The 24,203-nt window shown below is 37.6% G+C and overlaps 1 protein-coding gene across 15 annotated transcripts in view; it reads right to left on the reverse strand.

Moving 5' to 3' along the window:
• Positions 1-19,053, reverse strand: part of PPFIA2 (PPFI scaffold protein A2) — a 533,343-nt gene extending 514,290 nt beyond the window's left edge. For all 15 annotated transcript variants that reach the window (XM_027769717.1, XM_006142879.3, XM_006142880.3 and 12 more), the window contains exons 1-2: positions 18,812-19,053; positions 13,941-14,191 (exon numbers count right to left, since the gene is read on the reverse strand). In XM_027769717.1, coding sequence (XP_027625518.1) covers positions 13,941-14,189 — 249 coding nt within the window. In that variant the 5' untranslated portion in view covers positions 14,190-14,191; positions 18,812-19,053. The remainder of the gene's footprint in view (positions 1-13,940; positions 14,192-18,811) is intronic.
• Positions 19,054-24,203: the final 5,150 nt, after the last annotated feature.

A 24,203-nucleotide genomic window follows, 5' to 3' on the forward strand; every position in this document is an offset into this window, starting at 1 on the left:
TTCGCCAGACAGACAGAGAGAGACATAGAGACAGAAAGCGAGAAATCACCCCCCAGGGGGGATGGTCATGCCGCAATCCCTTCTCCTCCATTCTCCTCTCGGGATCTTGGGCACGCATGCACACGCGCCCGGCGTGAGTTTTTTAAGCCACAGGGTCCGGGACACGAACCGCGGTTGACTACGTGGGAGTCCAGCGACATAGTCATTACGCTAACTGCTGGTTCCCGAGAAATTTAAAAGTAAAAAATATATATAAATTCAATCAATTCAAAAGGAGGTATGAAAGGTTAACGAAAGAAAGACTGAGCAGAGAGATACAGTCCTTAGCAATGTAGTAGATTAAACAGAAATACACAAGTAATTATAGTAAAAATAAAGATACCACTTAAAAAGAAAAAGGTTGTCAGACAGTATAAAACATAGGATTCTGAAACTATTTGCTATTTGTGGGAAATATATGTTAAAACACAGACATATTGAGAGTAAAAGTACAGAAATGGTATACAATGCAAACACTAACAAAAAAGCAATCTGCTATAATACTATAATACTATAATACTAATAACACATCAAAGTAGAACTTAAGGGAAAATCATCTAGAAAAAGGTTGTGGACATTTGATGACAAAAAAAGGTATAACTAAAGAAAAAAAAAAGGTATAACTGACCATAAAGTTATAACAATGATATAGTTGAATGAAACTAATAGCAGCCTCAAAACATATGCAAAAAATAAAAAGAGTTCCAAGAAGAAATAAAAAATTCACAATCACTGTGGGAGACATTAAAATTTGTAATTTTTTTTTTTCAGTTCTTTGCCATAGGGTATGTGTATGCTCACTAGAGAGAAACAGAAAGAGAAAGAGAGAACTCACCCCCGGAAGAGGATGGCCACACTGCAACTCATTCTCCATTTTCTCCTGGGATTTTGGACATGCAGGCACATGTACCTGGCATGATTTTCAAACTGCCAGGTTCAGTATTTGAACCATGGTCAGCCATGTAGGAATTAAGCACCTTAACCACCATGCCACCTGCTGGCCCCAATTTGTGATCTTTTAGAAAAATATTATTAGAGGCAAAAATAAAACTTCAATTGCAATGCAAAGTGTAATTTAAAATTCAAGCCCTAGGTACGTTGGCTTACTAATGTTCACTTCAATTAAATAATTTGTGTGATTGTTAAGTACTCCAACAACAAATATGAAGGATCAAGCAGTATTGAGAAAAATACTATTTTAAAAACTAACTAAATTATAGAAATCAATGCAAAGATGTATCATATAATTAATTAAGGTGTAATGATCATGGATTTTTTTTGTTTTGTTTTTTAAGAATTCTACAACTGTATTTCTAAACTCTCTTTGGTACAAACTGGAGCATGATGATGGTAGCAACCTATCCTTCAGCCATAACTCCCTGAAAAAAACTATCTAGGAAAAGTAAATGGTATGAGTTCCAATGTCTCTGATACTTAATATAAAATTTCTCTTCAAATAGGGACCAGCAGTTAGCGTAATGGCTATGTCACTGGACTGCCCAAGATCTCAAGAGGAGAATGAAGAAGAAGGGATTGAGGTATGGCCATCCCCCCAGGGGGTGATTTCTCTCTTTCTGTCTCTCTGTCTTTTTCTGACAAGCGCACGTGCCTTATAGCAAAAACTTCTCAAAAAAAAATTATCTTCAAATAGTAATAAAATAAATGAATCTTCTGCATGCTAATACTGAGTACACCAAATTAGACTACAGATTTTAGTGGAAAACTCAGGTTATTAATTCATCTTGATCATACTAATGGCTGTTTTATCTGTTGCCATCATTCCCACTAAGAGAATGAAAATAAGAGCAAGACTTCCTCCTCAAATAATTAAAATATAAACTGTTTCAAAATCTTCTACTTTTTTGGTCCTTCTACAAAGTGGAAAGTCAGATATAAATAGGAATGAATGGAATGTTATAACAGCATGTAACCATCTATACCAGCTCTTTACAAAAGCTGGATTGGTTTAGGAAATCACTTTCTTAATAAAAGAACTTGAAGAATGTGAAAAGAAATGGAATTTGAAGTTATAAATAAATGAGTTAATATCCTTTATTGGTACCATCAAAGCAAGTAATTTACATTCTGATCCTCAGTGTTTGATTGTAAAATATTCAAAAAGCCACCATCAACTCTTGAATATAAAATCCACTTCATTCCAGAAGAGGATTTGAGGTGTGATGTCAATGAAACTCTCATATATATAGGAACTTCAGTGTTGTAAACTCTTTAGCCATTAGGTTTTATGAATTGTGTTTATCTTCTTGTTTTATCAAGATCCCTAATACATGCTGTCTATTTGTTTTATGACTACATGACTTCCCCAAAGAGCCTAGGGCAGATATCAGAGAATACACATTCAACAAGTAAATGAATAACCTTGTTTTGATTTACTTATTATTTTTTCTAACAAGAAAGCAAATGCTAGATATTTTTTCTTTTCTTTTTTTCTAAGGGAGATTTTTGCTATAGGGTGCATGCACTCACTAGAGACAGAAAGAGACAGAGAGACAGATAGTGAGAAATCACCCCATAGGAGGAATGGCCATGCCAAAATCCCTTCTCTTCCATCCTCCTCTTGGGATTTTGAGCATGCATGCACATATCCCCAGCATGAGTTTTAAGCCACTGGGTCCAGGACGCGAACTAGGAGTCCAGTGATATAACCATTATGCTATCTGCTGGTCCCAATGCCAGATATTTCTACAGGCAGAAAATACAGCAGTAAATCAAGTAGGAAAGAATCTCTTGACTTCATAGAACTTAGAGTCCAGTGGAGGGAGAAGGAGATAATAAACAGGGCAAAGAAAAATACACTGTGCTATATACTTACTAAGTGGGATGGAGAAAAAGCAGAGAAGAAGGATTGGATATATCAGGGAGAAGCATGTTAAATGCTTATTTTTTTAAGAAAGAATTATTTAATTTAACTTTATTTATTTTAATTTATTCAACTTTATTTATTTTAATTTGACCAAATAAGGAGAGAGAGAGAGAGAGAGAGAGAGATGGAAAGGGAGAAAACAACCTGCCAGGTCCAGGGCTTGAACCATGGTTGGCCATGTGGGAGTTCAGTGCCCTTAACCACCACACCACCTGCTGACCCAAAAGGTTTATAATTTTAAATAAAGTTATTAACATGGTCAAACTGAGAAAGTGATATCTGAGAAAGACCATAAAGAGTTCACAAAGCAAGCCAGATACAACTTTTTAGGGTATAGCTTTTCTAAGACCAGAGAACAACTAGTGCAAAGTCCCTAAAGCACTTTATCTGACAATACTGAGCAGGAAGAACACTAGGATTCTGGGGTATTAAGAGCAACAGCAAGGTGGAAAGTAGTAGGTGATGGTATCAGAGAAGTAAAAGGGAGGTGGCAAATGTTAATGTTGTAGACTAGTTGTAAAGTCTGTGTTTTTATATTAATGGGAAGGCTTTTCAGAGGTTTGAGCAGATTTTAAATAACATCTGACTTATATGTTATTTATCATTATCAGGATCTCAAATTGCCTTTAATTAGGCTGATAGGATTAAAGATACAAACCAGAAGGAAGGTTGGAAAAACTCTAATTCAGGTAAGAGATGGTGCCTATGACTAGGGAGGAGTGGTAGAGGTGATTATATTGGTTCAGTTTTACATACACTTTGAAGACACAATTGAGAGACTTTGTTGCTAAGACTGAATACAGAATATAGAAAAAAGAAATACACTGGGGTTTGTTTTCTAAGCCAACAGAAAATTGACATTGCTATTAATTGAGATCCATTAAACTAAGTGAAGATCACCAAGCCAGTTTTGATCATGTTAAGTTTCTGTATTTGACAGTAAGTGTCTGCAGGTCTAGGGAAATGTCTGAATGGAAGATAAAAATTTTGGCAACATCACATTTAGGTGATACTAAAAGCCAGGCAATGGATGAATGGATGGGAAAGACTCTGAATTTTATCGGTAGAGACAAAAAAAGAAAGGTACAGGAAGTCGACCTTGAATACCTGTAGTATTCAAGCATTAATGGGTCATGAAGATGAGGAGTAACTGACAAAAAAACATGAAGAGTGACCAATAAGATGGTTGGAAAACCAGGCAGTGAGCTGTCCTAGAGCCAAATGAAGACAGTGGATCCAGAAAAAAAAAAAAGAGAGAGAGAGAGAGAAAGAGAGAGAGAGAGACAGAGACAGAGAGATTCATTGTGTCCAGTGTTTCTGATAAATTAAACAGGAATGAAAACTGAAAATTGACCACTGCATTTAGCAACATGAAGGTTATTGATTATATGCACGAGCAGTTCAGACAGAATTGATGGGATGAATGCTTGCCTGGAGTGAATTTAAGAGAAAATAGAAGAGAGAGAAATTAGAAAGAATAATTGTTTAAAAACTTCTGTGTAGAGGGAAAGATAATCGGGGTGGTAGCTTGATAGAGCGGGTATGTCATTAGATTACTTTTTTAAACAGGAGATATATAAGAACGTATTTTAATGTTGCTAAGGATAATCCATTGTAGATGAAAACATTTATGATGCTAGGTAGAAAATGCAATTTGGGGGCCAGCAGGTGGTACGGAAGTTGGGGTGCTGGACTCCCACATGGCCAACCCCGGTTTGAGTCCTGGATATGGTGGCTTGCTTTCTTGCTTTTCTTCTCTCTGTCTCTCTCTGGTCAAATTAAATAATAATAAATAAAATTAAATAAAACAATTCTTTTAATAAAGGAAAAAGTAAAGGCAGATTTGCTCTGAAAAACAGGTGATTGGATCTAGAACGTGAGGGAGGGAGTGGCCTTTTCTAGGAATATGAACACAGGTGAGGATAAGAGGCAATGAAATCACTAAAAACAACCCTGGGTTTCTAAGAATTTATAAATAGGAGCAAGATGGAAAGGCTCCGGGTTTGTGTTTGAAGCTTTTTCTGAGCGCTGGGCACACACAATCAGGGCTGGTTAAAGCTGGGAGTGGAGTGTGGTATTAAGACCTTGTTGGGAGTGAGCAGTCGTATAAATCTGCCTCACTTTCTCTACCTCTCTCTGTCTCTCTTGTACATAAAATACATAATCTTTTTTTTTAATTATTATTTAAAGAATCTACAGAGCTGTCTTCATGGCACAGTGGTAACGTACTGCCCAAGAAAAGCCAGATCCCGTATGGTGACTGCAGCTCTAATGGCCAGTCTAGTCAGCTTGAGATACACCAGGCATACACGTGGGCACCCACGACCCGGTTTGAGTCCTGGATATGGTGGCTTGCTTTCTTGCTTTTCTTCTCTCTGTCTCTCTCTGGTCAAATTAAATAATAATAAATAAAATTAAATAAAACAATTCTTTTAATAAAGGAAAAAGTAAAGGCAGATTTGCTCTGAAAAACAGGTGATTGGATCTAGAACGTGAGGGAGGGAGTGGCCTTTTCTAGGAATATGAACACAGGTGAGGATAAGAGGCAATGAAATCACTAAAAACAACCCTGGGTTTCTAAGAATTTATAAATAGGAGCAAGATGGAAAGGCTCCGGGTTTGTGTTTGAAGCTTTTTCTGAGCGCTGGGCACACACAATCAGGGCTGGTTAAAGCTGGGAGTGGAGTGTGGTATTAAGACCTTGTTGGGAGTGAGCAGTCGTATAAATCTGCCTCACTTTCTCTACCTCTCTCTGTCTCTCTTGTACATAAAATACATAATCTTTTTTTTTAATTATTATTTAAAGAATCTACAGAGCTGTCTTCATGGCACAGTGGTAACGTACTGCCCAAGAAAAGCCAGATCCCGTATGGTGACTGCAGCTCTAATGGCCAGTCTAGTCAGCTTGAGATACACCAGGCATACACGTGGGCACCCACGATGACCCTGCAACCTAGAGGAGTGAAAGAGGGGGTTGAGACATGACCAGATCCTGCAGAGGGGCTCTCTCTTTCTCTCTTTCTTGGTGGTATGCAGGTGCACTGTTATCAATAAAGAAAAAAATTACAAATAAATGTGATAACAGAATTTAAACAGTGCCTTTGTTTCCTTTTTCAAAGTTTATTTATCTCCTCCATGACCAAGAGAGACAGAAAGCCAGAGAAACAGGTACTCCAGAAGGGTTCCCAGGCCACTATCCTGCCTCAGCCATAGCCAACTCCAGATCAGAGGTGTACATACACCCACTGTGTCTAGAGAGGTCTCAGGATACAACCCTGGAACCTTCCTATAAGGAAGAAATACACTGGGGTATACACCCCAGGCGGTACCTTTAAAACAGACCAGCTTAAGTTTAGCAGGACTGCGGTCATTTTAAAATGAGGAAAGGGGTCTGATAAGAACAATCTGATCAAATGATGGTCATGGGAGGTCTGTTTGAGGAATGGTCAGATGAGAAATCAGGAATGAATATATGAAGAAAAACAGGAATGAAAGAAAAGCAATTGGATGTAGTGAGGAGTGATTTGCACATGCTTGTATCTTGTATCCTCAAATAATGAGCACATGGTGAGCTTCTTGAGACAGTTTGGTGGCGCTTGCTGACTCTCTCGCAGAAACCCGAGGTAGTGTTGTTATATTTTGATCAACTGGACTGAGGAGAAATGTTCACATATTGAAATGTTCACTTTGTAAGCTAAATAATGCGATTGAATGTAAAAAAAAAAGTAAATAAATAGATAAAATTAAAAAAAAAACCCAGTTCCAAGTTCTAAAACTGAGTACAGCCTTAAATTAAACAATAGATAGCAGCAACGCCATGCCATAAGCATAGACTCTGACACAAAGTGTGCCCTAGCATTTTCTAAAATATAATAACTGTTAATTAAATGGTTATGATTCAATTAATAAAATGCATAGCCTTTATAATCATTTTAAAATGGCAAAAATATATAACAGATAAGAAGAGACTCAAATTCTGTCTTTAATATTGAGGTTGTCAGAAAAGTCCTGACATATTTTTTCTGCATGAAAATGCATCATGACTTTTCTGACAACCCAGTATTTAAATAAATCAGAAGTTGGATGATCTTTCAGCATCACAGGGTTTAGCAAAGTTGAAACTGAAATCCAGTCATTATACTTTGTAGTTGAGCACATTTCCAGGTAACCCATACTCTCTTGCTTATAAAAAGGACCTACGTGCCACAATGTATACTCAGTACCTAAAAAAGTAAATTCATGGTATCAAAAATATCAGAATTTGGGTCCTCAAATAACAGTATTCAGCATAATTATTATAACTTTTATTTCACATTTCATTAACAATAATTTTGTCTACCTTATTAGAATTTAGGAGCAGTCGTGAGAAATGCTTTCAATAGTTCATGGTTTCTAAAGGTTCCCAGGACATTTAATTTTTTTCAATCTAGATAAACATGAGACAAAGGAGATGGCTTAGGAGAAAAGCAAAACCCTGCAACCAATAGAATCCTTGAATACCATTTACCAACTGTGTGGTGCTAAGTGAGTTACTTAATCTCTCTGTGCCTTAATCTCATTACCTTTAAAATAGGAATACAATTATTGACCTCATAGGATTGTTTTATGTATTGAAATGGTACCTCTAACAAGTTTAATGGATAAGCCATATTTGGTAACCAACATTATAACTCCTCTAATATCCTCAGGTGAAGAAATCCCAAATGAAATTTTAGAAAGATATTTTAGCTATGCCTAGACAATAAACTATCTATCCTTTTATCTTTAAAATTAAAAAGCCTAATCTCAATTAATGATTTCATAGTCCTAGTTTAATAGAGCATTGCAAAATATACAATTTCTAAGCTCCTCTCCATCCTAAAACATCCCCATTACACTCAATTCAGGCTTGCTTCCAGCTTTGAAGTCCAATTTGGAGGTTGGGATAAACTAGTCTCTCTTTACTCTGATAGCTCTCACTTACAGCAGCTGTTTCTGATTCCTCCAGTATTGGAGTGTAAGAAGGAGACAGTAGGGACAAAGACCACAGTGATATGTCACCCATGAGTTTTCTGAATAGCAAGTGTACAATAATGACTTTTTTTTTTTCCTAAGGTACTTTTGTGGCTTTTTAAAGCACCCCTCTTTGGGTTCTTTCTCATTTTACTTGATCTACACTCAATCTGTTCTCTAGAATTGATCATCTAATTCATCACTCACAGTTTACTATCTAGGAACCTGGATTTCTGACAGTCTACTCACTCTATGGGTTTAAGACCATGCTGAGAAGGACACAGCCTACTTACTCTTTGGGTTTTGGATACCCTTTGCAAGCTCCCCTTCTGAGCTTTTCAAATATCACCAACCTTTGTCTTGATATTGGAAGACGTGAAGCTTGCCTGCTATGTGACTCTTTAATCTGCTATGTCTAGGCAACATTGACTACAATAGCAGGTAATGAAGATTGAAGATTCAGTATCTTTCTCTTTGACAGAACAAGGGATTAACAGTGTGCTGGTGTTAGGATTCCCTGAAATGAAGGTGCTCAATTCAGACTTTTGATGAAATCAAGGGACATGCGAAACTAGCCATTTTGGAAGTGTGGAGTTTGGGAAAATCATGTTGGAAAGTGTAGCTAAAATATTTTTATTATTAATAAAAGGTAAATCAAAGGACTTCCAGAATTTAATAAAAATTGAGGGGCAAGGAATTTGAGTGCTCTCTATTTGTACTAGTATTCATTATTACTCAGTAAAACTGTGCAGCTAAGGTTGACTAAAGGTAATGATGATATTATCTATAGTAATAATCACAGCACCAATAGTTACATTTAACATTTATTGAGCATGTACTATCTGTGAAGAATTGAATTGATCATTTGACATGTTCCAACTCATTTATTTCCCATAATGATCCTATAAGGAAACTTCTATCATTATTTGAATTAAGTACTTATACCAAGGTTATTGAGCTAGTAAGTAGCAAGCTAAAAAGATACCAAGGCAGTCTGGCTTTCAGAATAAAAGTGCCTTCAGGGCAGAATCTGTTATTCTCTGCTTCACCAAAATAGCTCCTATTTAGGAAGAGAATAGAGGAGAAGGGATTGGGTTTTACCACCCTCAGGGGTGCTTTTTCACCCTCCCCCCTCCATTGCCAGCATGTGGGTCCTATAGTAAATTTTTAAAAAGGAAAAAGAAAGGAAAAAGAAAAAGAAAGGAAAAAAGGAAAAAGAAAAAAAAGAAGATGAGCAATCTTCCTTAACTTAATTCCTCATCAAGGTATATGCTAGCACATTCCAATTCATGAAAAATACTTGATATGTAATAATGCTCAGTTTCTAAAGCACACACATCCTAAGGGTAGACATTATCTCCTCTTTCCTTTTAAAGAAATAGAGCTTCAGAGAACTTAAGTGACTCAATGGTCCCTCAGCTAACTAGTAAAAGACCCCACCCCCCCATTTGAATTCAGATCTTCTGATTCAAGTTCACTTGAGTCAAAAAAGACAGCAAAGTGCTGACTTTTCAGTACATAACCAATTCTCCACTATTCTCTCTCTTCAATTTTCTTGACATTTCTACTACTGTCTTTCTGAGGTTTTTGTTTGTTCGTTTGGTTTTTTGTTTTGCTTTGTTTTTTGAGAGGATTTTACTATAGGGTGCATGTGCTCACCATAGAGACAGAGAGACAGAAAGCGAGAAATCACCTCCCAGGGGGCGATGGCCACGCTGCAATCCCTTCTCCTCCATTCTCCTCTCAGGATCTTGGGCATACACACACAGGTGCCTGGCGTGAGTTTAAGCCACTGTGTTTGGGACTCGAACCGTGGTCGACTACATGGGAGTCCAGTGACATAGCCATTATGCCAATTGCTGGTCCCTGTCTTTTTGAGTTTTATGGTTCACATGCCTATTTCAAATCCCCATACTTTACTAGAACGTTATCACAACAAGCTTTCTCTAACATGAATGATCCGTATGACTTGTACTGATTTCCAATGCTTCACCCCTTTCTGTGTCTACACCAGAAGATGTAATTTTCTGGTATAGATACAGCCCTGTAATTTTGTACTACTTTCCAGTCTGTCTTTGGGGTTGGCCAGGAGACATTACCAGAAAAAGCTCAAGCAGAAGCTTCACAAGCACTTCTTTCTGCTTTGCTCTTATGCTTCTGGAATGACCATGAGAACCTGTCAGCACTGGCCTATTAGAGAATTAGACATGTCATAGAGCTAAGTGGCCACATGTGGCCAGCCAAGGCCATCCTAGAGCTGACAATAGTAAGTGTACAAACAGATAACTGCTGGCATAATTTAGTCCAGCCAAGATCAACCAATCTAAGTTCAGATCAGCTGAATCCCAAACGCCTATTTTTATGCTACTGAGGTGTTACATTTTTTGCTACAAAGAAATACTTAAGCAACAGATAACTGATGTTCAAGTATTATGTATTTCACTCAAAATCAAGTAACAGGATAATCTTTCATGATCACCTTATCTGGTAACATATTCACTCAAAATTCTACAGATCATACTGTGTATAAACTCCTTTCCTTAGATTTAACCACACATATGAACCCACTATTGCCATTATACAAAACATTTTTATTCTTACTCTACAACCTTTCATCAGACAGACTTGTTGGTTATTCTCCTTATTGAATTCATATTTAGTCTTTTCTTTTCAGACACTGTCTTATTATGTTGCTATCACTCTGCCTCAAGCCTCCCAGCTGAGAGTATCGGCACAAGGTTTTACTATACCGTGCAGGGCACTCTTGAGCATGTGATCTTCCTGCCTTGGCCTTCCCCAAGACCCTAGGATTACAAGCATACACCACTACACTGGGACTCTAGGTTGATCAGTAATCAAACCCCGGCCTTTCACATGGTCCTTCCTGCAGAGCACAGTGTGCTGCCACTGCTAGACTTAGTCTTTTTCAAGAAGGAAAGAAGGAAGAAAGGAAGGAAGGAAGGAAGGAAGGAAGGAAGGAAGGAAGGAAGGAAATTAACACTAAACAAATAAAAAAAGCAGGGCTACTGATAGTTTACCTGTCTCCTTTTTGCAAATTAGGGACCCCAAGTCTAGCCTGAAAAACAGAGTATAGGCTGAATTGCAGCCCCACATAATTAAGCAAGGTCCTGTCTACAAAGCACTATGCTATACATGAAATGTCCTTAAACCTTTTCCAACGTTTTATTAAAAATATTTCTCTAATATCTTCTCCATAAAACTTTCTGTAATCACATGCCAATTTTATACCTCAAATACTTTTCTTATCTTCTTCACAAACTTAGGTCACCATTTAATAATAGACTATGAACCCTTAATACATTCTATGTAAGGCAATTAAAAGTAATTTTAAATATTTATATGAGATGATTTTTTGCAATAAAAGACAATTCCCCTTACCTCTTCTCTATATATTATCAACATGTATATTAATAACTGAGAAGTAGTCACCATTTTCATAGACATCTAAGATAGCTTATTTTGTCAATATTCCTAGTAAATTATTCTAATTGTTCTAATTACATGTGTATATAAAATTGAGACCAGCAGTTGGCGTAATTGCTATGTCACTGGACTCCCATGTGGTCGACCGTGGTTCACATCCTGGACCCGGTGGCTTAAAACACACACAGGGCATGTGTGTGTGCATGCCCAAGATCCCGAGAGGAGAATGGAGGAGAAGGGATTGCAACGTGGCCATCCCCCCTGGGGGGGTGATTTCTCCCTTTCTGTCTCTCTGTCTGTCTGGCGAGTGCACGTGCCCTATAGCAAAAACCTCTCAAAAAATTAATATTTTAGATTATTGGATAAGACAAATATAAGCATTTCTATATTTCATGCTTTATAAATGAATTAATATTTATTTATATCTTGTTTTTTAACCGTCACAAACTAACCTGTGAGTTATTAATATTAACCATTTCTTGAAGCATGGAAACTTTGAGTCCCAACTCAAGTTGATTATGTGTGATAGGGACACCCATAAACAAAGTAGTTCTTCCTATTTTGAGTATATTGCTCTTTTTACAACAAAATGCATAGATCAATGTATTTTTACTTTAAAAGCATTCACTTTAGGCCTGATCCTCTAGTGGTCCAGAGGGCTATAGATGAATAAGACATGCTCCTATTTTCAAGCAAATTATAGTTTAGGTTGGGAACAGGAACAAAACTGATAAATTGATTATAATATGGTAAGTGACAAGGTTAAGGAAGACAGAGGAAATGTACCTGGGATTTGGAAAATACTCCTTGGGATAGATAAGATCTTGGCTGAGATGAGAAACTTGTCCAAGATATTGGGAAACGACATGTTAGACAGAGAGATGACTATGCATGAAGGAAAAAGACGGAAGTAGCATGGAGTTTGTTGGAACACTGTACACAGTACAGTATTATTCAAGCATATAGTGTGATGCATTTAAAAAGGAAAATGTGTAGGTCTTGGAGGAACCTCCATATTGTTCTCCACAATATACAGTGATTGAATGCATGAAAATTACACACACACATATAATTTCTTCTTATGTTAGGAGATAGAAGAAATAAGAGCAATTGTACAGATTGAAATGTCTACTTTAAAAGAAATAATCATCTTTTTTAATTTGCAAGAGGGTGATATGCACTCACCAGACAGAGACAGAGAGAAATAAAGAGAGAAAAAGCATCCCCCAGTGGGGCATGGTCACACTTAAATTCTTTCTGTTCTATTTCTCTACCCTGTCAAGATTTGGGTCATGCACACATATGTTCCAGGCATGTTTTTCAAGCCACCGTGACTGGTATTTGGGTAACAGTTGGTCATATTAAATTCAGCTACCTTAACCACCAGGCTTCAGGATGGCCTGAAAAATAAAATTCTTTGTGAAGATAATATAGTTGTCTTTTGAAGTGATAAACACATTGTTTATAATTAAACAAACCAGTATACCAAAAGGTGAGAGTTATAGGCAATGCTATTTTATCTCAACATAAAACAGACGGACTAAAAATGAAATAGACTGGAACCCGAGTTATTCATATAGGGTATGGGATTGCCTAAGTGGTATGCAGGGATCCTTTGTAATCTGAGTCATAAATATCTCAATATCACACTTTGAGTTAAAAGCACAACTGGTATTAGAATTTTATCAACTTTAATTACATAGCTTTTGATATTTATAAAAAGGTATTTGTTACAAGCCATATAGTTATGGAGAGACGCCAACTCTTGCTTTATTGTCTTTTAGAGGGTCAGTCAAACTTCTGTTTAAAAGGAAACTATGGTTCATTGGCGATGATTATTAAAAACATAACTGATTTTATAAAAGACACAGTTACACTATTTTTAAATAAATTTACTCATCATTAACTTTGTACACAAATAGGCTGGCAGTCCTTGTTTTTCCTCTAAAGTGAGAATCCTGACAAAATGTATTTTAAAATAGTCTACAATGTTAAATTTATCAAAATAAGACTGAAAATTGCCCTTTCTGTAATTTCTGAAATATTTTAAAATAAAGAGAAACAGATTGAAGGATCTTTTGAGGGGCAATAGTAATATATCAATAATTCCAAGAATTCTAAAACAGGTTTCAGGCCTTTTTAAAGAAAGATAAATGAAATAATAATAGGCCAGCAGACACCACACTATCATTCCCAAAGACAGGCCACGTTACTGAACATGGAAAATACACATTTCCAAGTTTATAGTTATGCTTCAAAGCAAAATGATTAACTAGTCCATATTCTGGTGATCAAACACTGACCAAAAATTGGTTTTCTGCTCCCACCAAAACATTCAGATAAAATTTTCAAGAAATAGATCAGATAGAAACTCATGCTTCTCCTTGTCCATCAATATTCCATGATTTTAAGGTTTTATGTGAACTTATTTTTCTATTCTTAAATTTTTCTCACCAAAACATGCATATCATATATATTAATAGGAAAAACAATGAAAAGAATTGGTATAAAATTAACCAAATTTAAATCTTATCTTATTTTCAATTGTAATAGGAAGGAAAAATGCTACCGGAAAGCATACCTGTGGCAGAGCTGAATTGAGCTGTCTCTGGAGTGAATCTCGGTCATAAATGACATCCTGAAGTCTTTGCTGAGCCAGGGAGAGGCTTTCCTGTGTCTCTCGAAGGGTATCTAGAAGACGATCCCTTTCATCTAGCATATTCACCATCAGTTGCTCAAAGTGGGAGTCTGAATCCGAACCACTGCTCTGGGACCCCCTTTGGCTCATTGGGGTATCCTCATTAATCGTGGGCATCACTTCACACATCATTGCTTGAAGAAAGCAAAGGGGAGGAGTCTTAGTAAAGAAATGATTTCCAATCATGCCACCTGCCATCAATTCACTAAGCCTTGCAGCTCATTAGCCTAATTATTCCCTTTTACCACACACTACCACAACTCCAACTAAGCTAAATGTTTTGACCTCAATGTAATGTAATCTATTCACTTCCTCCAACTGACATGCTTTTTCTTTCATGTCAATCCACATATCACCCACCTAAAAACACCTTGGGTTTCAGGAGTTTCTCAAAATCTTTATTCTTTTTTTTCATGATTTATCCCACCTCATTTAATTTATATAAACACTTTATTTATTTATTTATTTATTTATTTTATTTATTTATTTTTTTTTTTTTTTGAGAGATTTTTGCTATAGGGCACATGCGCTCTCCAGAAAGACAGAGAGAGACAGACAGAGAGAAAGCGAGAAATTGTCCCTCCGGGAGACGGCCACATCGCAATTCCTTCTCCTCCATTCTCGTCTCAAGATCTTGGATATGCACGTACATGCACCTGGTGTGAGTTTAAGCCCCCAGTCTAGGACTCGAACCGCAGTCAACTATATGGGAGTCCAGTGACATAGCCATTACACCAACTGCTGGTCCCTCTAAACATGTTTTTTTAATGATTATTTCATCACCTATACTCCTCTACAAGTTTACAAATCTCTTAAACTGAAACCACTAGTCTACCCTTCTTTATTATTACCTTGGCAACAGCAAGGACAGCACCTGGCACTTAACGATAAGAAATAAATGATTTTTTAATGACAGATAATTGAATGAATGCTCACTCTTTATTTAGGAAATCTACAAATAATTGAGTATTCCTTTTATCTAATAATCAACTTTTATTTTCTTATTATATCAACAGATTTTTTTTACACCAAATATTGGGTATCAGAAAAGTCATGATGCATTTTTGCATAGAAAAACACAGAAAAACTGCATTACTTTTCTGATGAACTAATAGATTAGAGTTATGGATATTCAACTTCCATTTTATTACTTTTACATGCCGTCTTCCTAAATTCCGACATTGGCCTATACAAAGTAAATAAGTGATATTCATGCATTAGACATAATCTTCATGAAATAGACTGAGATACATACATTTGTGTAAGTTATTATACTACTAATTGCACTTAATATTCCTTTGTTTCCTGTGGGCTGTTATTGTCTAGTTTCCATTCAGACAATACAAATAACATTATTTTAAGTATTCTATGAAGCAGATACCATAAATTACATTAGCTAATGTGGTACCTTCACGTCTTAACTGCTAATCACAAACCACTAGCCATGACATAAACCAACTATTCAGAATATTTTTTTATATTTTATTAATTTGATTTAAAATATTCACCAGAGATATTAAGATACAACACTGTCCTATTATATGTTATCTTAAAAATCTGAAGTTATCTCATTTGTTTTCATCCCTTATCTTACGTTTGAAAAAACAAAGTCATCTCAATTTCAATTGTTGTACTATGGCCAGGAGCTATTAATTAGAGGGCTTGGTTTTGCAGAAGGCTAATGTGGAGAAAGGCTGGTTTGGCTGTTGATCCAGGAGCATTCTTTGGTTTTATAATGCAAGGTCAATTCACTTTTCAGCCTACATATTCTTGTCCTTGGGGAAAATATTCCTGGTGATATTTTCAAATAAAATGTCAAGATTTAACAGCTCAATATTTAATTACTTTCTATGTTATTCTTTATATAAATTATGTTATTGAGAAGAGAAATTCAATTATCTGCTAATTATTTGGTCAGAGTCCATGCAAAAGTAAGCAAAACTTTCAAATAAAGAAAAGGTAAGCATTTTGTGACTGATAATATATATATATCAAACTAGGGGGTTTCTGAAGATTAGGATAATTCAATATGTTTTGAAGTTTTGCTCATCACACAAAACACTGAGCTACCTGAAGGCAGGAACTTGACTTGTTCAATTTTGTATTCACCCCCAACTAAGTAATAGACACATACACTGTATTTAAACACGCATGCACACGCGCCACTATCAATAACCACATGATGGATGAAAATAGTTTTGTGCATTTCTTCTCCATTTGACTTTCATTCAAATATTCTCACAAAGATGGCAAAAGCATTCTTTTTAACTGCAACAAATTTTCTTTATATTAATTAGAAAGGAATTAGAAAACAAAAACAAGATGTCCCAACACATTTTATGATTTAAAACAATTAGTCCATACGCCATGCATAAAATCCTGAAGAGCTGTGTCATTCTGAGACATGATTATCAGGAGCCAATGTCTTTATTTTTGACAGTTAAGGTGAAAGCAAAGCACCGGAAGAGGAAATGATAGCATTGTGATCATTTGTGCCAAAAAATGCAAGAACTGAATTGTAAGCTCATTGAAATATTCTTACATCTATATTTTAAATAATATTCTTTTTGAAATAAAGTTATTAGTCCCTTACCACTCTGAATGACTTAGAACAACTTTCAATTCCAAGAAAAAAATATAAATGTGGCAGTAATCCCAAGTGTGATTTGCACCTATGTACAACATCCTGATTCTAACAGTTGCTTATTATCACCATGAGACACTAGACGTTCACAAACTTTCAGTTCTTAGACCAGTGTCAAAGATGGTCTTTGGTTTAGTCGGTCAAAAGATGCTATGAAGAGAAAAACTTAGGGACTTAAAAAGTTTATTAAGTCTACATTCAGAAGAGCTTGGTTTGATTTTGTTTCTGATGCAGATGAACCAGAGTAAGTCACTTTACCTCTTAGAACTTCAATTTTCTCTTCTGTAAAGTAGGGATAATAATCTATGTTCAATAAAACCAAAAAGCCCATTGTAAAGATGCACTGGGTTACCTGACTAAAAACTCACAATAAAAGATATAAGCTACTATTGCAAATTCAAATGTTTATCACTATTATAAAGTGACCAACATTCACATTTACAGAAATAGTAATCTACCTTTATGATTCATTCTGCTTCTCTGTCTAAAGGTTTAAAGCTAGTGGATACTTCTGAACTCTCCAAATCTAATTTAAAAAATCAAACTATGTCAAAGTATTTAGAAAATAAGATGTAAGTATGTTTATACATATATATGTATAAACATATATATATATATACATATATATTGCTTTTTCTTCACAAATAATCAACCCAACTGAGTTAATCCAAAGTTTTCTCATGAAAATTAGAAGAAAATATACACCTACATAAAATAAGACCAACTTCATGAGCTAACTTAGTTTCTTGCATTTGAACATAGATTCTGTTTAACATACATTACAAAATATTTAAATAATCCTTAAAATATGGTATGACATTTCTTAAATGCACATTTTGAGTATCAAAAGTAATTAAAAACCTATATTCAATGCAAGATTTAAACACCCTTCTGTAGAATTGATGGCATCTGAAGCAACTAGCATGTCCCAGAAGTCGATGATGATTTGATTTCTAGTGTATTTCACCCAGATATATACCACTTTTAATGTTTATGATCATTTTCAATATTAAAAATTGCATTTATCAAAAAAATTGCATTTATCACATAATTCTGGAGAAAACCAAAAAGGTCATATTAATACTTTGTTGTGATATTTGCCTTTATATTAACCCCTTCTTTCAAATCAACTGGATGTAAAAAATTATATTATTCTCATCTAGATGTTGATGGTTTGTACATTAAATTACTGGAGGTTTCAAGACCTACTTAGAAACATTCGTTAATTTTCTTGTGAAAGAAAAAAAAACTTGATTGGCTTAATTATCCTAGTGCTTAAATTTAGCCTGAAGAATTTTGTACCAGGAAAATCAAATCCCTCATTCTTAGCACATAACCTTGACTGTCTTCTAAATTGCTCAGATTTCAAAATAAAAGTTTCAAATGCCCACTGGAGTCATTATCCAAGGATTTTCAAGATGCAGTGTGTTCCTTAACAGTACATGTCATAAAAGCAGTATCTATTCAGATATGAGAGTGCTATGAAAGGCTTTTTTATGTCAATGGTTAACTTTATTTAATCATTTCACTAGTATTTAGACTGAACTAGAGACATAGATCGATTTTTCCCTATAAGCGAGTTTCTTCGGCAAAGATTTGGTCTTAAGACCCACCCCAGGTCTACCTCAGTTCACCCACAAGGAGTAATTTGTGAGAAAAATTCTAGCCATTGTCTGATTACATTACATGAATATTCCTCCCGTGGTTTAACTCTTTGAAACCCCTACTCCTCAGGAAATATTGTCATCATCTCTAATGGAAGCATTTGCACTTTCTCTGTCTCAGTGCATTTACTGATGGCCGAAGAGCCAGCTGATCCCACACTGCTGGACACTTATCTTTCAGCCACACCCCCCACACCTGAAGAAGTTGACTTCACAATTTCCACGCTAAAATTGTTCACCCTGCCCAACAGGAGAGAGAGCCCAGAAGGCAGGAGGCAGAGAAACAGGAGAGGGTGAGGATGGAGAGGAAAGCAAAAGGTACCTAACCGGAATCCACAAGGAGGAATTCGCATCTCATCTTCCCTGGGGGCGGGGTGGGGCCGCGGAGGTGGGAAAAAGAAAGAAAGCGCAAGGGAAACCGTGTAACTAAAATACAGTTTCTGTACCTAATGTCTGTAATTTCGAGTCTTGCTTCTTCAATTGATCAATGACAACCGCAGTCTCCGGCGTGACAGGAAGGGAGGCTCACACCCAGTACTCCTGGACCATTTCCCTAGCAACGGGAGGAGAAAACCAGCTTAGACACACGCGTGCCCCGGCGCCCTCCGGGAACGTGCACCAGCTCGGTGGCGTGGCAGCACCCCGGCATCTTCCCGTGGCTCCGTCAGCAGCCAAAAGGAGAAGCGTCCATCGGAAAAATGGCATATTACAAATTTTGCTTTGGGAAGCAGAGCTCGGTTCAGACCATTGTCAAAGGGAGGAGCGGGGGAGGCGGCTCTTAAAGCAGCCGCGGCCTCTTTGCCTGAGCAGTCGCAGCTCGCCGCGTGCAGCTGGAGCCCTGGGGCGGGGAGGGGGAGTGGGGACTGGGTTTGACTTTCAGAAACTTAACCAAGCGGCGCAGTTCCCCTCCGTGCCCGGGCCACCCAAGGCGCCTCCCAAATGGCAGCTGTGGGGAAAGGCATGGGCACTATCTGGAAAGCAAGTTCTCCACCCACTCCCCAACTCGGAGCCCCTCCGGAGTTTACGGCTAACGCCAGGAGTTGGGTGGCTAGGAGGATGCCAGTCCCCAGGGATCCGAGAAGCTGGACAGCTCCCTTCTGGGCCCCCAGCCTGCATCCACGCTAGGGTGTCTCTGTCTCATTCACTTCAAGGAGGCGCTTCTTCTCCCGAAGAGCAAGCACTCTCCCCCCCAACACACACCCATTTCCTCCTCCAGCCTCTGTGCGAGCCTCCCGGCTGGCATCCGTCGGCCCGGAGGACCAACCTGCCGGGAGCCGAGAGGACGCTACCGCACCTTCTCGCCTCACTTGCCTGGTGCGATTGCTGCTCCTCCTCCTTCTCCTCCCCTCCTCCTCCTTGGCAGCCGCCACCTCCTCTTCCTCTGGAACAAGGGCTTCCCCTGGAAGCTGCTGCAGTGGTTTCCACCGGCCCTTAAATAAATTCTGAAGTAATCACGTCTTTGCTCTCCTCCTCACGCACACGCGCTCACGGGTACACTTGTCTCCCCCAGAGCCGCTCCCGGGCGGCTGAGGCTCGCGCTGGTCCCAGTGTCCCCGGCGAAGACGAGGGCTGGCAATGGGCAGAGACGGGCAGCGTGTACGCTTCCCCCCACCTGGGCTGCGCCCACACGATGTTCTCTACAGGAAAGCTGGTGTCGGCCCGCTGCTGCGCATGGGGACGGACTCTGGCACCTTCGGGCTCCCTGGCCTTCCGCACTTGTCATTTCTTGAAGCAGTTTTCTTCCCCCTGGACCAGGGCATGGTAGTCAGGGTTGTGGAAACCTGGGTCCATCTAGGGTGTGGCGACATCCACCACTTGTCCTTCCCTCTCTAGTTCTTCTCCATTCATTGCCTTGGCGATGAGGCTCCAGTGTTAAAAGTCCTCCCTGCGCGAGCGAATTCCCTTCTAGCAGTCTCCTCTGGCTATCTCTTTCCAGTTCTCCCTCTGCCTACACATCTCTTCACCTCCTCTCCTTTCTTTCTGCCGCTGTCCATTCATATAGACGCTTCGGGGGTAGGGAGGGAGCAAGAGGCAAAACCGGTACCCACTCTAAGCAGCATGGAAGCATTTCAGTCATGGGGAGTCACATATTCCTAGTTTAGTCTGAAAAGGAGAGGGCATGCATGAGGGAATTGGGGAGAGGATGAAAGATTGCATGTAATTTGAGGGTTAGTGCAAATAGCTTCAGGAGTGTAGGGCAACAAATCCAAAATGTACGTTTTACGTGTGCGAAAGGCAAACAGTCCAAAGTCCACAAAGAAACAGTCCCCAAATGCTGGCACACTGAAGCGCAATATTCGAGAAATAGATGATTTCTCTTTCGAGGGTAGTAATTAATCCAGTTGGTGACTCTACAGTGTAAAGTCTAGCTCATGTATTTACCCCCTTCTCCTCTAGACTGTTATTCCAATTCTGCATCACAACATAACCCCATAACCCCGTGGAAATCAATTATAAAGATAATATGAAGATTCACTGGATGGTGACTGGAGCAGTATTTCTCACGCATAATGTGCATATGGATCATGCATGGATCTTGCTAAATTGTAGATTTTGATTTCCTGGGACCTATCAGGGTGAACCCTGAGAATGCACTTTAATACTCCCAGATGGTACCACACTTTGAGTAACATGACGAGAACATCCAATTCAACCACTATTTGATGTGGCTTACATTAACCCTTCATGAAAGGGAATTCATTATTTCACAAGCTAGTCCAGTGTATTTTCAGACAGAGCTAATATTGTAATAGGTTCATCATATTAACCAAATATCAGTACTCTTAAAACTTTGTGAGACTCTCTGGAGTCCCACAAAAGACTTAAAATGTCCATTATACATGCGAGAGCTTCATTTTTTTTTTTTAGAGAGAGTTTTTTGTTATAAGATGTGTGTGCTCACTGGAGAGAGACAGAGACAGGAAGCAAGAAATCATTCCCCCAGGGAGATGGCCACTCTACAATTCCTTTCTTCCATTCTCTTTTCAGGATTTTGGCACACATGTACATGTGCCCTGTGTGAGTTTCAAGCCACTGGGTCCAGCTGGGTCCAGGACTCGAACAGTGGTAGACAAGGTGGGAGTTCAGTGCTTTAATCACTATGCTACCTGCTGGCCCTGAACTTCATATTTTTAATGATACTATTAGGTTTAACTGTATAAGAATTCTTTCCTATTTTGTTTCTAATTTTCTTAGGAATAAACATTTGCCACTTACAGGCTCAGATGTTCTTTCTAAGAAAAGTTTTGATTTGCCTGACTCATTTTCATATCAAATAAAAGTTTTAGTTGTTCAGTATAATCCACACATTCAATTAGTTCATATCACGAAAAGTAAAAATTTGATAGTGGAAGTTATTAGAAATGATTATTTTGATGAGAAACTATAGACTTAAATCTTTTATTATTGTTTTTAAGTATGTGATAGGGTACTGTGTTCACCAGAAAAAGACAGAGAGAAAGAGAAAAAGTGAAAAATCACTCCCCAGGGTAGATAGGTGTACTGCAATCCTTCTCTTGTATCCTCTCAGAATCTGGGGCACACATGTGTACACACCAGAATGATTTTCAAGCTGCCAGGTCTAGGACTTAAAGTGCCCAGCTGGTCACATGGAATCCAGCTGCTTTAACTTACATGCCATCTGCTGGCCCCTAGACTTGTCTTTTTGATAAATTGCTTGTTAAAATCACACAGTCAGATGCATTAGAGTTCATCTAAGCTATCCCAACTCAATCAAAAAGTGTTCCCCTTTTTGAAAATTTAAATTGACACATACTTGTATCTATGTATGGGGTACAGTGTGATTTTTCAACATATTAATACAATGTGTAAAAATTAAATCAGAGCAATAAACATATACATCACCTCAAACATCTGTCAGTACTGTATGTTGAGACATTTACAATTCTCTCTTTCAATTACTTGGAAAGTAAATTATTGTTAACTATAGGTATGCTGTGGAACCTATATTGTACAGGTATGCTATGGAACACTAGAATTTCTCTTATCTAACTGTCATTTTGTATCTGCTAACCTACATCTCCCTATTCCCCTCCTCTCCCTTCATACTCTCTAGTAGTCATTCTATTTTATTCTTCTATGAGAACAGTTTTTTTATTTTTCCCATGCAGTTTTTCTCTTTCTCCATCTGGCTTATTTCACTTAACATGGTATCCTTCAGGTTCATCCATGTTGCATCTTTCAGGCTCACGCATGTTGCATTAAATACAAGGTTTAATTCTTTATAATGGCTAAATAGTATTCTAAAATATATATGTGACACATTTTCTTTACCCATTCTTTTTCATAAACACTTAGGTCAATTCCCTATCTTGGCTATTGTGAATAGAATGCTTGCTTTTATTTAAAGCAAGGGTGAGTTTGTATGTAAAGAAAAAAGTCAAAGAGCTCAAACACCAAAGAATCTGATTAATTAAGTATGAGTCATGAAAATACAAAAAATTAGTAAATGGGAGTAATTTGTCTTTTAAGCACAAAAATTGTGGTAGTGCAAATGGAATATAAGTATTAGAAGTAACAGACATGTTTATCTAAATATCATTTTATTTCAACTATATAGTTATACATTTATAAAAATATTTTCCTGTTTTTAAAACAGTCTATGTTAACATTATTTAAAAAAAAACTGAACATTTTCCACATTTATGTTTACTGTTCAATTTAAAATTTAAGATGAATTTATGGAAATAACTCTCATTAGACACAGTACCTATAGTCTTGTGAAAACTTGAATTTTATTTGATTTCTGTTAAAAAATATTACCATGTGGGGCCAACAGGTGGCCTGGTGAAGGTGCTATACTACCACAAAACTAACCATGGTTTGAATCCGAGGTCTGGCCACTTGAAACTCACACCAGGCACATGTGTGTACATGCCCAAAATCCCAGGAGGAGAATGGAGTAGAGGGGATTGCAGTGTGGCCATCCTTCCTGGGAGGTGATTTCTTACTTTCCCTCTCACTATCTCTCTCTCTCTCTCTGTGCCTCTCTGGTGAGTGCAAGAACCCTATGCCAAAAAAAAAAAAAAATCTTTATAAAACACACACAAAAAACACAACAAACATGCAGTATAAGGGTACTTCAGGAAGTTCATGGAAAATGTGGATTGTGAAAAAAACTTCTGCATGGATTTCAACTTTTTTTGCTCTCCAATTAATTCATAATTTAATTCTATTTTTCAGGAACATTCTGAAGTTCTTTCATATTATCATACTGTATTATTGAGAATGGGGAAAAAAAAGAGCAACTCAAAATATACAGTCAGTTGAGCCTAATTTAAGTTTACTTTTCACTTTTTGGAGTAAACACATCTACAACCTAAAATACCTTGGTTCAGAAGTAAAACACATGTTTTTTACCTTCCACCGGTAAAAAGAACTCATATGCTAACATCTCATTACAACAAAGGCTGGGAAAGTAGCTAGCCTTAAGATCAGAATAAGAAAGTGGTTTTTCATTAAACTTACCCATAAATTGTTTGTGAAAACTATGATCAAAATAAAAAGTATGTGGGACCTGCAGTTAGCATAATGGCTATGTCGCTGGACTCCCATGTAGTCGACCACGATTCTAGTCCCGGACCTGGTGGCTTAAAACACATGCCGGGCATGTGTGCATGCATGCCCAAGAGAGAGGAGAATGGAGGAGAAGGGATTGCAGTGTGGCCATCCCCCCTTGGGGGTGATTTCTTGCTTTCTGTCTCTCTGTCTTTGTCTGTCTGGCGAGCGCATGCGCCCTATAGTAAAAACCTCTCAAAAAAATAATAGTAATAATAATAATAATTAAAAAATAAAAAGTATGTTAGAAAACACTAGTTT

The sequence above is a fragment of the Tupaia chinensis genome, unplaced genomic scaffold, assembly GCF_000334495.1.
Source record: "Tupaia chinensis unplaced genomic scaffold, TupChi_1.0 Scaffold000085_1, whole genome shotgun sequence".
In the NCBI taxonomy this organism is placed as follows: domain Eukaryota; kingdom Metazoa; phylum Chordata; class Mammalia; order Scandentia; family Tupaiidae; genus Tupaia; species Tupaia belangeri.